This window comes from Ixodes scapularis, unplaced genomic scaffold (assembly GCF_016920785.2).
Source record: "Ixodes scapularis isolate PalLabHiFi unplaced genomic scaffold, ASM1692078v2 PGA_scaffold4__175_contigs__length_147842914, whole genome shotgun sequence".
In the NCBI taxonomy this organism is placed as follows: Eukaryota; Metazoa; Arthropoda; class Arachnida; order Ixodida; family Ixodidae; genus Ixodes; species Ixodes scapularis.
Genome location: NW_024609879.1, coordinates 146689694 through 146704074, shown reverse-complemented (window position 1 = coordinate 146704074; position 14381 = coordinate 146689694). Strand labels below are relative to the sequence as shown.

The window sequence follows — 14381 nt, the reverse complement described above, 5'->3', positions numbered from 1 at the left end:
ACAGTGGTTGCACCTGTCTAACATGGCTGACTGCTTTGATCAGACTTTGTAACAAAGATGACATTATTTACGTAATTCAACTGTATTGTGGCACATTTTTTATATGTGAAGAGCTCTGGGGACACTGTAAATGATGTTATAGATGTCGCTTAACAGATGGTTGTCAGTAAGCATCACTATAATTTCCAATGTTGTCCCGAGCAAGCAAGCACATTTTATTAACCAACACCTGGACAAAAATGCTGAATCCCGGACAAAAGCTCACCCATTTTTTCACAAACCCGGACAAAAGCTCACCAGGGAAAAAATTTCATGTTGGTCTTAACACGAGTGCGGACAACTTAGGTGCATCCGTGCGACACTAAAATGCAACGATAAATTAAATCTGACAGGCGCATGGTTTGATGATTAGAGTAGAAACAGGTTTATTTATCGATTGGTTAGAAGCAAATGCAGTCCCTTACTAGCTCCAGCAGTCTTGGTAGATCTGGGTGTACCTGGAACTCCTTAAAATAATTTTTCAGACGATTCTGCAGGCGCAGAGTGGTTTTCCGCTCCCACTTCTCTGGGGGTTCACCTCGTCGGGCTTGTGTCAATGCCATGGCAGCGAGCGCCTGATTTTCATGTAGGCGTTCAATCAGCCTCTAAATGCTTGGGTAGGCGTGGCCGCAAACTTCTGGAACCCGGTAATCCATCCTTCGCAGGTGTTGTTCATCCGGTCTTTATCTTGAAGAGTATTGTTGTACATGATCCACCATTCCGGGGGAAACTCCGGCCGTCGTCGGCACGCAGTCAGGCAAAGGGAAGAATTCGCTCTGGGTGCCGCCGCAGAAGGGGCAGAAGCACAACGGAAGGGGCCGTTGACATACGTGCAATCCAAGTAGTACAGCAGGTCGCCGATGTTACCGGTAGACTTTTCCCTGATGTAGGTTAGTCCTTCGGGCACAAGCTGTGGTGGAAGAAACGGCAGCCTATCCGAAATCCCACACAGCTTTCTAAAGTGGTCATCTGTCTTGTATTCGTCCAAAAGGCCCAACTCCCGTTCCTTCAAAATATTTTTAAAAAATCGCAACTCAATGGTTTGTATATTACAGTTTTGCTTCAGCTTCCCTTTCACATCACACTGAGATAATCCTCGATTTCAAATACATTTACCACGCTCAATGACGGGAAGAATTTAATTTTCCAAGCCATTCACTTAAAATATTCCTATGAACCCCAAGAAAACCCAAGCATTATAGTAATGAAGAGACATTGTACTAAACCTTTATGTGCGTGTTTAGCGTGACAGAAGCACAATGAGAAAGCGAGGTCACCAAAGGGTGACTTCGCTTCTTCGGTCACTCTTCGGGCTCAAAAACTTTGGTTCACAAAGTTACTTGGGCGTGGCGCAAAAGTGCTCCGGCATACCTTGAGTCAAGCAAGCTTTATCTTATCAGCTCCACTCAGTTTCAGTGACCTAAATTTTGGTCCCAAGTCGTTACTTCTCTGCCTGTTATGGTTTATCTGTTGATACCTTTGCATGGGATGGGGTACAAGTTCTCCTAAAAACGGTGCAATGTCCATTGCATCCACATTTTATTCCAGCCAGTGTTTCGCCCGGGTAGCAAAAAAATAAAATGAGGCAAGTTTTTGTTTGGGTTTGTGAGAAAAACGGGTGAGCTTTCGTTCAGTGACTTTTGTCTGGTTACCAAACATGCTAAATATGAAGGAACTGCAATCAAGCTACTATGACAAAACCAAGGTAGAACACAAAGGAAGCATTCGGTTCGGGGGTGAAATGTAATATCTGTGTTTCACCAACACCGTAAAATCCTTAACTTTCGCAAATTTCACGAATTGAAAATTTTGAGAAATGTAAGGGCATGTGAAAATTTCGATTTTTGAGAGTTTCAATGCAGGCGTCCGGAATTCGTGAAATTTAGTAGCCGCAATTATGTCCTCTTTGACCGATTTGAGAAAAATAGGGGCCGCGAACATAAAGTGTTCTACAGTATAACCATTCCTTCGTAGAAAAGCACATGTGTTACGGAGGCTAGCTCTCCAACAAACCAAAACTAGACAACATTAGTTAGAGTACGCTAACTTTCAGAAGTAATAGCCGTGGGTTTGGGACACATTTTGTATATTACAAATTTGAATTTATTTGTCATTTAATTTGACATAACTGTAGAAGTTTTGGCATTTATAGAGCTTCCGCATGTACATTGTAATTAGAAGAAATAAAATGTTTAAATCTTTTTTGCCACATTGTATAAACCTCTGTTCCTTTTGAAAGAACAATTATTTGGCCCAATTCTAATGTGTCAAATCGCTTTACACGCAAATTAGGAAAATGAAATCCTTTGCACGAATCCTTTGCAGATTACTACTTTTCCCGTGGTCAGGAAAGAGTCACAAGCACGACACTGGGGTATTCCTAGAGCATAGCTCCAAATCATTCCTCGCTAGGGAACCAAGAGTCATTGCACATTCACCCAAACACAAGGTAGACATAGGAGAACCGGAAGTACTACTCTCCCCCTGTCATGATGGCCGGAAGTGGCATGAGCACAGCAGCACAGCAGCGCACACCCCCCCCCGCCCCCGCCCGCCCGCCCCTCCAAACAAAATCCTGGCTACTGCCTGGTCAAAACAGTATGCAAAAGACCAACACGACATCACCTAAGCTTCCAGACACCATATCCAAGGCTCAGGAAGCCGCATCTCCCAATCGCAACTCTCGCCAATTGCACGCGTTTTGCACTAGGCACCGAAATGGCGGCACCTGCATGAAAAGCTGCAAACCGAATGCCAATAATCTATGTGCACCTCGTTTAATGACCCTAGTCTGAACTAGCACAATTAATCACCTACTGATTCCTCAACAATTTTTTCTTTTTCTTTTGTCTGTGTGTGTGTGTCAAGGGTTGTTTGATCGACATGGGAAAACCGCAAACTTTTTGAGTGGTGGACGTGGGTGCTGTTGGAGAAATCCTTTCTATTAGACGACTACTTTTATTTTTTTTAAATGCTAGATTAAGCAAAAAAAGAAAAAGGAACACCAGCATATGATTACTTCTAAGCCTGTCCTTTCCTAACGTTCTTCTACCACCGGCCCTCCTGCATGCATTCTGTTACTTTAACCAACCTTGAGCTTCCTTGTGGCCTCTTGAGCAGTCGCCATCAGGCCCGCTTCAGACGGGGGCAACTTTTCAAACAATTTTGGGGTTCCTCTCAGGTTGTTTGTTCCCTAGTCTTCCCTAGATCGACATGAATTGCTGAGATCAGGTCCGGTTCGAAATGGACGAGCAACTCTGACAAATCGGAGACATTTGAAGGGGTAGCAGCCAATTACGGACTCAATATTTTCATGTGACGCCCCTCTGGCGGTGATGATGACAACTCTTCGTCCTGGCTTGAAATGGATTGTTTTTGGGAATAAATCATTTCAGGAAGATGAGTTAGTATTCTCAATTTGGTTTAAAGATATAAAAACATGTTTATAGTGCGTAACTGTGCATCTAAATAGTGCAAGAAAAATCAAATTGAATGATGACGATGGCAAGCCATAGTGATTCGGCTGCTGCGTGTGAACAAGGGCGGCCCCTGTTGCTGGTATTACGACACCAAGTTACTGAATGAAGTTGCCCCATCTGAAGCGGGCCTCAGAAGACACGGTCGTCCACCTCCAGCAGCGTCAGCACCGACATTTCCGAATATTTTTTAACAAATGCTGTGTTGGAGAAGGCTCCCAAACATGCTCCTAGCTTTCTCTTCTCCAAAATGGACTTGATGCAGAGTCCTAACTAAATGCTTTTTTCTTTCTTCTTCTTTAATAAATTAGTATCTCTTTCATACACTAAAAAATACCTATGGGTATTCCCTAGGTACCTGGGGGATTAAAACATACCTATTTATTAAAGGGTACCTACACTCGGCGACAACTTTTCTTGGCGATGCAGTAGAAGGTACAGGCACGCGTTCCCTCTCCCATTTTGAGCGCTGATTAAAGCTGTGCGCGGGCTCTACTCCCTTCCACTGCACTGCCAAGAAAGTTGTCGCCGAGTTTAGGTATCTAGGGTATTCTTTAGGTGCAAAGTGTGACGCAGCTAGCGTGAACAAGGGATTGTCCATAGTTCCCTATTTCCTTGCACAGCTAGAATGTCGCTATCAAAACTACTCTCATCGCTGGCAACTTAACGGGCAACTCCTCTCAATTCCGAAGAGTTTGGCATAATGATTTGACTTCGCATTTAAAAAGCACAAATAAAAGACAGTATTCATTTGTTTTGCGAAAAATGGGATATTGTTAAATCTAATCTTAAATACGAGCAGAAATCGACACCGCCGGCTCCATCCGGCAACATTGGCCCTCGAGCCGCCGAGAACATGGCTAGCATGTGGTATGAGATGTCATGTGATCCTCTACGCAACGACGGGCAGGATTGGGGCAAGCGCGTGCAAGGCGCAAGTGTCGTTTGCACCGCACTCTTCACCACGTTTTGGTGCCTATGGCACATTGAACGACGTTGGCACAACTGCGGCTAAAGTCTGCGCACGTGGTGTCCATAGCGTGAACGAAGCTTAAAGACAATAATCACCAACGATAAGATGACGACGGCGGTTGTGACGCGGGAGACTGCGGTAACGGTGGGGCCGCCGGACGGCTCCCAAGAAGCATGCTGCGCAGGCACGTCATGCCAATCAAGTAGACACCGCTGAGTGCCGTGAGGAAACGTTGCTGACGTCACTTGTTACGCTTGCCCAGAGCAGTAAAAACAAGTAAAAAGGGGCAATGGTGACGAAATTTAGCTTAAAGTTAGCTACGCACACACTGTAACCTTTACTGCACTGTTGGTTGCCCCTCAATTCGACTGCTAGAGTCAGCAGATTTCAACAACTTGGCGAGTTGCAAAGTTTGACGGACCGCTTAAAAAACGTTTAGAGGGAACTAGGTCCTTGTATTTGACGTGTGGTCTTCCCAGGTGATACAGAAGAGGACTGCATTGTTTTTTTTTCAAAAACAAAGCTGAGTCGCCCTTTAAGGAGCGCAAGGCGTGAGGCTGTCCTGAGTGTCTTATTGTCACGCCCTAGCCGATGAGATTGAGGCGTCAACCGAAAAGAGCAAGGGGCGTGAATGCAGTAAACCACGCCCAGTGCCACTGACACAGTGCAATGAAATTTGAATTTGTGGTAAGCCAATATACCTGACAAAATTTGGCGTTCAAACTAGATACACTTGTATAATGTGCACCAATGTTGTGGTTACATACTGTGCAGATTTCTATGCTCGTGGAGCGCGAAATGCGCTCCACGAGCATAGAAAAACATCTGTTGACTGAAGGACAAATTTTAATTCTTTTTAGCATTAAAGGTTCAAGCTTTGCAGTCAAGACACTCACACAGGATCTTACATTCCAACAGACGACAACAAAAGAAATGAAAACAAAAAAATAAAGAACACTAGAAATGATTCAAAGTCTCAAGAACCTCCCTAATGTCAATTACCTCTTAACTTGCCCCTTGTAGAAGAACACATCCTCTTTTTTTTACTAGAGATTTTAAACAAAGTTTTTTCAGACTGCCTGTGTCGTAAGCATCGGACTTTATAAACTCTAGAGTTATTCTGGGGAGGCACGTGGAGGCAAAGGTTTCATAACCACCGGTAGAAGAAGCTCAAAGAGACAAGCAGCTCCAAAGTTAAAGAAATATGTGAAGAATCTATAGAAATTCCCCTATGCCACAATGGCAGGAATCTTAACATACTAACGTATGAAATTGCCCTGGCATAACATCCACGAAAGCCATTTTATCTCTGCATAACCACTTTTTTTCTGTCAAGAAACCACTTGCTTGCACCTTTTTTACAGGGTATGTCATACTAACCCGTACTTAGACCACCTACATTTCGCTGTGCCATTTTACATTTCACCATGCACCAATTTCAAAGTGGGCATCCCTAATTGTAAAACTAATGCATTTCACCCATTTGTTCATCCCAAGAACTTCTCTGGAATAGAACCACCTTCCCGCTTCTGTTGTATCTATTATTAATCATCAATTGTTTAAGGGGGGAAACTACCCAGAGAAAAAAAAAATTCTGAAAAAAACATTGATTTTGAAAAATTACATATTTACATCCATCTACATCCAGAGAGTATTCCCAGAAATTTTCACTAGTTTACACTGCATAGTTAATTCTTTATAAATTATTTTCTGTCCACCGAAGCTAAAGAAAAAGTAGGGTTTGGAGCACTTCGAACACATTTTTCTTTGTTCCCCTTTTTGGTATAAATTCCATTTTCGTCAATCTATCGTTTGATAATGGCAACAGAGGGAAGGCTCATTCTTCACTTTTCCTGACTAAAATTTAATAAGGAATGTGCCAATGGAGTTTGTTTGTCACTTTACGGATGTCTTTTATAAGAATTGTTGACATTTTGTCGGAGACACAGAAGAACAAAAAGTTGACCAATTTTGCAGAAGAGAAAATTGATAGAAATCAATGACTTTTTACAAAAAAAACTTCCCAGGCGCACCTCCTAGACATTCTGCTACATATCTAGTGAATAAATATCTTGAATATTGTGATAGCTTTCCGACGATAGATTAACTAAACAATGTAGAAGTGTTGCTGATAGAACCTGCCCTAATTTCCTTCCCACTTAACCGACAGACCTGAAATTTTGTTATGCACCCTCTAGCATGACCACCAGCCTACCCTGCAAATTTCATTCATTAATTTTAAGCCAAGGGTTCAAAAGTTGACCCTCCCAGGGGGTGTCTCCCCTTAAAAAATGAAACAAATTTACAACTCCCTGTAACGCCAAATTAGAGTGCAGCTCTTGAAGAGGAGGAGGGGAGGGTACGGAGGAGAGGCTATGCCCCTTCCTTTTCTCCTCCCTCTCCCCTCCACCATTTTCCTCCTCTCATTCTCCTTCCCCTCGTGATGTCACTCAAGAAGGCCTCGTGAAGTGAAGGTCACGTGAAGGTCGTGACCTTCGTTGTGACCTTCACGAGTGACCGTGACGTCATTATGGGAATGTTCCACAATGCAACGCACAAGTCACGAGTGACCCGCACATTGCATCGTGGGACGTTTCCCATAATGAAATGCGCAGGACCCTCGTGACGTCATGAGTGGCGTTATTATGGGAAATGTCCCATAATGCAATGCGCGGATCACGAGTGAGACTCGCACGCCCGTTTCTGCTCAAGCCGGTAACGGGCGCCTAAGAGTTGCGCTTTAAAACACTGTTATCACCCTTCACCGTCTTTTCTTTCCTTTGTGTCTTTTGTTGTATACACTCCCTTCTATAATGTCGATGGGCCCAAAAGTATTTAAAGAAATAAATAAATGTAAAAAGGAACAAAATATTTTTTCTTCAAGTTCTGCAACAAGACAATGGCAAGCATGGCTAAAAGAGATACCTGTACCTCAAATGAAACCTCCTTATAGAATTCGAGTGGGAGCTTTCTTTTTCTAATTTAAAAGAACCACTGCATTTCACTAACAAGCAAGCTAGCACGAGGGCAAGGAACCAGGAACAATATTTCTGTTACGAAACTTTGGAAACTGAGTAGAATATTCTTGCTTTCATTCCTCCTCCGAAAAAGCAATGGACCTTTTTCACATGCCGACGGCACCAGGCGGTGGCTGCACGAACTAAAAATTGAGGAAGCGACCTACCTGCGCTACCAATCGATATAGGGAGCTACGCTACCAGTTTCTTCGCTCTCTGAGCAGCGGCGCCTGCCCAATGCGACTTTAAAGAGGGGCATCCGTAGCGTCCACCCAAACGTCGTGTTTTCCTTTCCGTCGACATTCTTTTTTTGTGTAACACAATTATATATATGCTGCAGTTATGTGTTCTACTCGCTGATACACAGCCTCCTTCCGAATTTCCTCGATTTTTCGTTCCGACTTTCGCCGCTTGGCATCGGGCGCTCGCGCGTGCGCAGAACGCTTCTCGGAAAAGGTCCATTGTCCACACGTCACGAAGATGTTTCTGGCACTTAAGCAGTGGCCCATACCAGAAGTGATATCAAAGTGGTATACTTTCAACTCAAACCCAAATTCAGCACACTGATAAATCTCCGTATTAGTTTACTCAAATACTCAACCAAGATTTTTTTTTTTTTTTTTAGCTTTTAGTAGGAGGCAGTAAATGCCGATCAACATGACTTTTTAATCTTTTTCTTTGTTTAAAAAATCCTTAAAAAAACGATTTTTTTTTTTCAACAGTTTGGTTGAGACACGGGTGTCAAGAAATTTTCAGTGAAAAAAAAAAATTTAGAGCAACATTGAGGGCGAGAAATTTATTTTTCGCAAGGTCCATGACGTCACGGAATGGTCATTCGCTCAACGAAATGGTCATCGGTTTTTCCACCTCAACATGGAGGCGAAGCCGATCCACACCTCCTCCACGCGCCCGAAAAAACAAGTGGAAAAGAGGTGCCACAAACTAAATCGCGTCTCGCACCGTCAATACTGCTATTAGAAAATAAACAAAACAAAAATTCGCTTAAAATTAATTTTTTGACGCGCGTGTTCCAACCAGGCTGTTTTTCAGGGCCCCTTAAAATACGAAACTTTCAGAACAATCCCACCGAAATGCAAACGCCAAACGAAGATGCGTTAAGACCGCCAAAAAATAATAAACAAAACGTGCAAGAAAACTGCGGTCACAAAAGTCATCGCCGATTTCTTGGGCGACTAGCAAAGCTACAAGGCAGGTGGCTACAAACCAAAAACAAAACAAAAACAATAGAAGCACAATAAAAACGAGTAGCACAGATGGGTAAAAAATAAAAACACGTAACAACGAGGGAAAAAAATATTAAAGACTTCAGCAAACACTTTAAGAAGCAGCGGTTGGTCGAAACGAATAACTCGCAGGGACATTCGCTCGAGACGTAGTTATACTTCGGCATGCCAGCTGTATAATTTTAGGGAAGGCTGCCGCCGAAAATCTGTATAATCTTTTAATTGCCTTTTTAAATGACACGCGTAAAAGAAGCGACAATTAAACCGCCGTCTTTTATTTCATCAACACGCCAACAGCAAAAGTAAAGCAGCATCGCCTACCAGTAAAAACAAAAAAGAAAACGTGAACAAGAGTGAAAGCAAACAAACAAAAAAAAAAAACAAATAAACGTGGAACTGTCATACGACGCAGTAAGCAGTTTCGTTCTCGGGGCAATGCGGCTCGGCTCTTTCCTTAGACAATTTCGGCGGCATTGAAAGGCGGAATGGCAAGCATAACATACGAGTCAAGTCAGCCAACATCTAAAAGACGACAATCGATAAATAAAAGCAGCACGCACGAGTTGAGATTCAAAGCGCGAACTACAACGTCCGAACAAGCTAGCCCAACTAAACGCCGCCACCGCGACTGTCCGACTCCGAGAAAGTCGGGGGTTTTTCCGCGCTCCCGCTCAATGAAAACGCGTCACCGGCCGTTATATGATGTAAATAAAGAATCGATATTGCTCGGCAAAAGAGCGCGCGCCGTAATAGCAGCAAAAACAGAAACAACAACCGCTCACCGGTGAGGTAACTGTAGAGAGACTGAAGGTGAGGGCGATCCTTGTAGTAGCTCCGAGTTAGCGACGACCACACGACGTCGGACACACGCTTGATCAACTCCCGAGTCCCGGACACGCCCGCCGTCTCGATTAGGCTCGCGTCCACCGAACCCTTCACCTGACAGGCGAACTTGGCGTGGAGAGCTTCGATGGGACCGTACTCGACCACGGGAAAAGCTGCCTGCTTGGCTGACGCGTCGTCGGCGATGTTTTCAACGGGCACCGCGACACTCCGGTGGCATGTCATGAGGTTCTCGATGTAGCCGGTGACGACGGATAACAGGGCCAGGTCCGGCTCGTCTCCCTTTTCGAGTTGGGATCGGAATAATTCGACAACGTCGTCGACTTTTCGCATGGGAAAATGACGCCTGACGCTCGCTCCCAACGCCATGTTTGTTTTAGGGCGAACACCAGCCAGCCAGCGTCGAGCTTCTGCGCGGCGCGCGGCGCGCACAAGCAAACGCGAAACGCAAACGCGGGTACAGTGTTTGCGGACTGCGGGGTGGTTGTTGGGCGGCGCAACGCCAAATAGAGACAGGAACGAAAGTGGGGGGAAAATATGGTGGAAACCGAAAATTGAGAGGCGCGCTTAGACGGGCTCCTGTTGAAAACAAACTAATCCACGTCAGAAAACCCACTTTTCTTTTCTTTTTTTTGTTTTTTTCGTAAGAGTATTGTTGTAAAGCTCGAGGTTAGTAGCAAGGATTAAAATGCAAGAGTTTTGTTTATCTTGGCCATCCTGGCCTCCTGGCGTTCTAACGTTTGTAGCGTTCTTTGCCCGATTTTGAACAGCTGGCTGCAATTTTTTTGTTCCTTTTGTGACCAAGGTTCAAGAGGTCTTGGAAGTCGCAAGTCGCCTCGACCTTTCGAGTCACGTGATCACATTTGGCCCTCCTCCCGTGTGACGCGCGCCACGTTCCAAAGGCCCCAAAACTCCTATTTGCTACTTTTTTTTTTTTTTTTTTTTTTTTGTATTGTGTGTTAGTCATTTTTTGGGAACAAGGATAAAGCGGATTAGCAGTCGCCAAGGTTTAATCCGTTCATTGTTTGTTTAGTTAGGGCCGTTGTCCGGTCGTTGGGACGAGCAAAATTGGGGAGTTGAAGGGAAAAAGGGATAAGTGCAGAGTCCCTTGAGCGCATTTTATGCTGAAACCAGCGCGTGTAAAACAGATTTTCGCTCCATATTTTAAGAATATATAGTGTGTAGTATAAGCATTAGCTAGCCAAAACGAGAATATCGTTTCATAGTCATTTAAACAAACTTGTTGATAGTACCTATTCAGCTACTTCCTTTTCCCAAGTCACCCGGCTCAATCTAAAATGGACCGTGAAAATCGATGCCTGCACATAGTAATCGAAAATTTTCGTCAAAAATGTATTTCACAGGTCAGTTCTTTCTTGTAAAATTAGAAAGCGTAGCGTCCTTTCTGTAAAAAGATAGGGCCAAGAAACTTGCCAGAGTCAACGGCGGCGGGCTGCGACGCAGACGACGAAGTCGACTGGCGGGGCGCATTTGGCACTTGTATTGATAGATGACGCTACTTCCTTATCGAGACAGCTAGCAACCACCGTGGTTTATTAAAATGAGCATAATCTTTTTGTAAAGTACCTTTGGTTTAAAAGTTAATGCAAACAATAAAAGCAAAACTTAAAAATGTTTGCATCAATATGGCGTGTTTGTTACCAACGGATTTCGTCCAAGACTCGTCTGCTTTCTTTCGCTGGTCGGCTGCATGTTCGGACACTGCTCCCGATGCAGTACTATTAACATGCGGGCCAAACGCGCCCCACAACACGATTTGGTCGTCTGCGTCACCGTCCATTGTTGACCAGGGCAAGTTTCTTGGCCCCATTTTTTACAGAAAGGGAGCTACGCTTTGCAATTTTACAAGCAAAAACCGACCAGTGAAATACACCTTTGACGAAAAGTTTAGATTGCTTTGCGCAGGCGCCGATTTTTACAGTCCATTTTAGATTGAGCCTTGCGACTTGGGACACCCTATATATATATTTTTTGTTTCAGAATAAATTCAACATATTTTGCCATCGACAGTACGAAAGCGAGCTCCCCACCTCGGATAATGCTTCACGAGCGTTCGCTGCCTTCCACCGAAGCATGGTGGAAGGCGACAAACGACAGGCCGGGCATTTGAAGAAAAAACGCCTTGCCGTTCTTTCATTCTCTGCGACAATATCCAAAAAGAACACTTGCCAAACATTAAATATAGCACCGGGCAAGAAAAAATTTTTTTTTTAAAAAGTACAGTTCTTTGTTACGTCTTGTGATTAAACTGCGCCAGCATACGAGACGCAGCATACTGCTACACACTACTGTATCCAAGTTTAGCAGATGGTACTCATGCGACACTAAGTTCCTGCCAAGTACAGTGCGTCTGCCGCACAAATTTACAGGGTTTTTTTCAACACAAAACTAAACGACGCATTGCAGAAACCTTGGTCTCCGCCCAAATGTAGCACTAACAGTTCGAACCAGATGCGAGTTTCCAAACGAATCGCACCTCTATCAAAATTTACGAGTGACTTGTTGAAAAATTTAACTGGAAGATGGGGCCTGTTCTCGGTGCCATTCAGCTCCACGTGCTCACGGCCATTTTCCTCATGAAACATTTCCCAAAAAAATCACTTATAACTTTCGAATAAGGCACCGGTTCGTTGTGAACCTTTGGTATCTGGTCAAAACCCGCAAGGCTCAATTTAGGCGGAGAATGAACATTCAGCAATGCATAGTCAATTTTTGCAGTAAAAAAACCCCGCAAATTCTTTTTTAAGACAGATACGAGTATTATAGGGTCAAAACTTTTTGTGATAAATTCTTGACGGTACCAAACACACGTGGGATCTACTATGAAAACTCGCCAGCAACGACAATAGTCGTAAGGAAAAAAAAAAAACAACTCAAAGAAGCACATGAGTGCTTCAAAGATTCCCGGTGTATAGATTTATTAAGTGCCCCTAATGTACAGCCTACGTCGAGTCCTGGCCGTAGCCTATTTGCGGGCGAGCTCCTTCGGGTAGTAAATCATCATGTAGGTGTTGTAGAAGGTCCAGCCCAGGCCCACTGCGCAGCACGCCATGGTGAACTGGTAGAGGAACACGTCCAGCTTGCCTCCCTTCAGGTGCACCGGAACACCGTCGTCCGCCTGCAAGCAGACATTTATCCTCGTTTGTCCCGTGCGCATTGTGTGCTGGCGGACTTTGCCCCCGATGCATGGTGCGAGACATACAGGGAGGGTGCTAAACTTTAATTCGAAGAGATTTACTTTAGAAAAAAGAAATGGCAAAGATACACTAATGCTGTCTGCCCAGGCGAGTTATATGGCCGGGAAGACATAATATGGGGGGATAATCGCAAATATTCCTTCGAGCAACGAAGCTAGATCCTGTTGGCTCCATTTTGCTATGGTGACCAAGATCGGATGTGTGCAAACTTTTCAGTCCCACGACCCCTAAAGTGTCTGAACACCGTTCGGTGAAGCCCGCGATTGTACTTTACAATAACTTGGCTTTCTGAGGTCCCTGCAACTCACACTTTGTGCATCTCTGACCTAGATTAAACTCCCGAAACACTGCTTTTGTGCCCATTTAACTTACCTCTCAACCTCTAGTTCATAGAAAGAAGCTTCTCCACTTCCATTCCCAATGTCGCGCATTGTTGCCCAAAGTTTCGTACCCAGAAATCCGCAAACAAATTCCCCGTCAAAAGGCACCACTTGTTCCGACAACGGTGGACTGTTTGCCACGCTTTACGCGAAGCACAAACAATCCCAGTGACTCACGGGCATAACTCAATACAAGTCCTCGCAACGTAATCGGACGGCGCAGTGTGAATGGGCCTTCACATGCATTTCGTGTTTTTAGCAAACACTACCTCTGAACGCGAATTATCGTCCCTGTTTCTCGCTGCTGGCCAGTGTCGTCGTTTTGCCACAGATCAGGCTCAATTTTCGCTTCGTTTTCCAGCAGGCTGACTTCAACTATTTTTGTGTCAGGCACAGACGCGACCGCGTCACTTTCGAATGCGTTTACTTTTATCAAGCGATGGTTTCTGATAGCGCTGTACACGACCTGCAAGATGGACTCCAGTGAGAAACACTGTCTTGAGTGCTCCACCTACCGTGAATTGCTTCTGGAGCTCCTTGATTCTCTCCAGGGGAGTGTAGTTTCTTTTGGGCACGACGGAGGTTGTCGGTGCGCGACGAGCCAGCGTGGTGAGAGCCTGAAAAATGCCATACTTTCACAAACAAATCAACTTCAGCATTGCGACGGCGCTAAGCTGAACGGCGTCACGGGCCACTGAAATGTCTGCTGAAAACTTCAAGCTCCCTGTAGACACTAGACTACAAAAACTATGTTTCAGGTACATCTTGGGCATAAATTAACCTAAACACGAGGCACATCAGGCGCGATATATTAGGTTATGGAGAATTCCGAACACGCATGCCACAAAAAGATGGCCGATGGTACTATCGTACCACCGTTCTTTTTCCCGCGGTTAGAGAGCATTTTAGCTGCCAATTTATCGTAAATTAGCGAAAATTAGAACTTTAAAACGTTTGATTCGTCTTACACGGGCGACGTTCATGACTTTTTGATGGTCCTGGGGTCACCGGTAATCCCTCGGCAATGTGCCCTTGCACCTCGAAATGTCCTTTCGATCCTGACGAAAACGCCTGTGGAACACCTAGCGGTTACAAAAGTGACTACTCTTACGCTGAAACAAATCGGTCACAAACCTTAAACTATAGTAATATTTTTAGTCTGAATACTAACAACAAATCATAAATATATTT

General features: G+C 44.4%; 2 protein-coding genes across 2 annotated transcripts in view; both read right to left on the bottom strand.

Moving 5' to 3' along the window:
* LOC8029839 (menin) overlaps nucleotides 1-10003 on the bottom strand; it is a 30222-nt gene extending 20219 nt beyond the window's left edge. The window contains exon 1 of the mRNA XM_029966790.4: nucleotides 9532-10003. Within this exon, the coding sequence (XP_029822650.2) occupies nucleotides 9532-9961 (430 nt within the window). The 5' untranslated portion in view covers nucleotides 9962-10003. The remainder of the gene's footprint in view (nucleotides 1-9531) is intronic.
* A 2511-nt stretch (nucleotides 10004-12514) lies between these two features.
* LOC8029840 (cytochrome c oxidase subunit 7A2, mitochondrial) lies at nucleotides 12515-14277 on the bottom strand. Its single transcript, XM_002407817.4, has 3 exons — nucleotides 14159-14277; nucleotides 13706-13807; nucleotides 12515-12731 (listed from the first exon to the last, which is right to left on the bottom strand). The coding sequence occupies exons 1-3, from the start codon at nucleotides 14171-14173 to the stop codon at nucleotides 12579-12581; spliced, it is 270 nt and encodes an 89-aa protein (XP_002407861.3). The 5' UTR covers nucleotides 14174-14277; the 3' UTR covers nucleotides 12515-12578.
* Between the last annotated feature and the right edge of the window lie 104 nt (nucleotides 14278-14381).

What these genes read in the sequence shown, in the direction of transcription:
- LOC8029840 (XM_002407817.4), bottom strand. An exon ending in AGCTCCAGAAGCAATTCACG is followed by an intron (nt 12,732 to 13,705) that starts GTAGGTGGAGCA and finishes GTCTGCTTGCAG; the next exon opens with GCGGACGACGGTGTTCCGGT.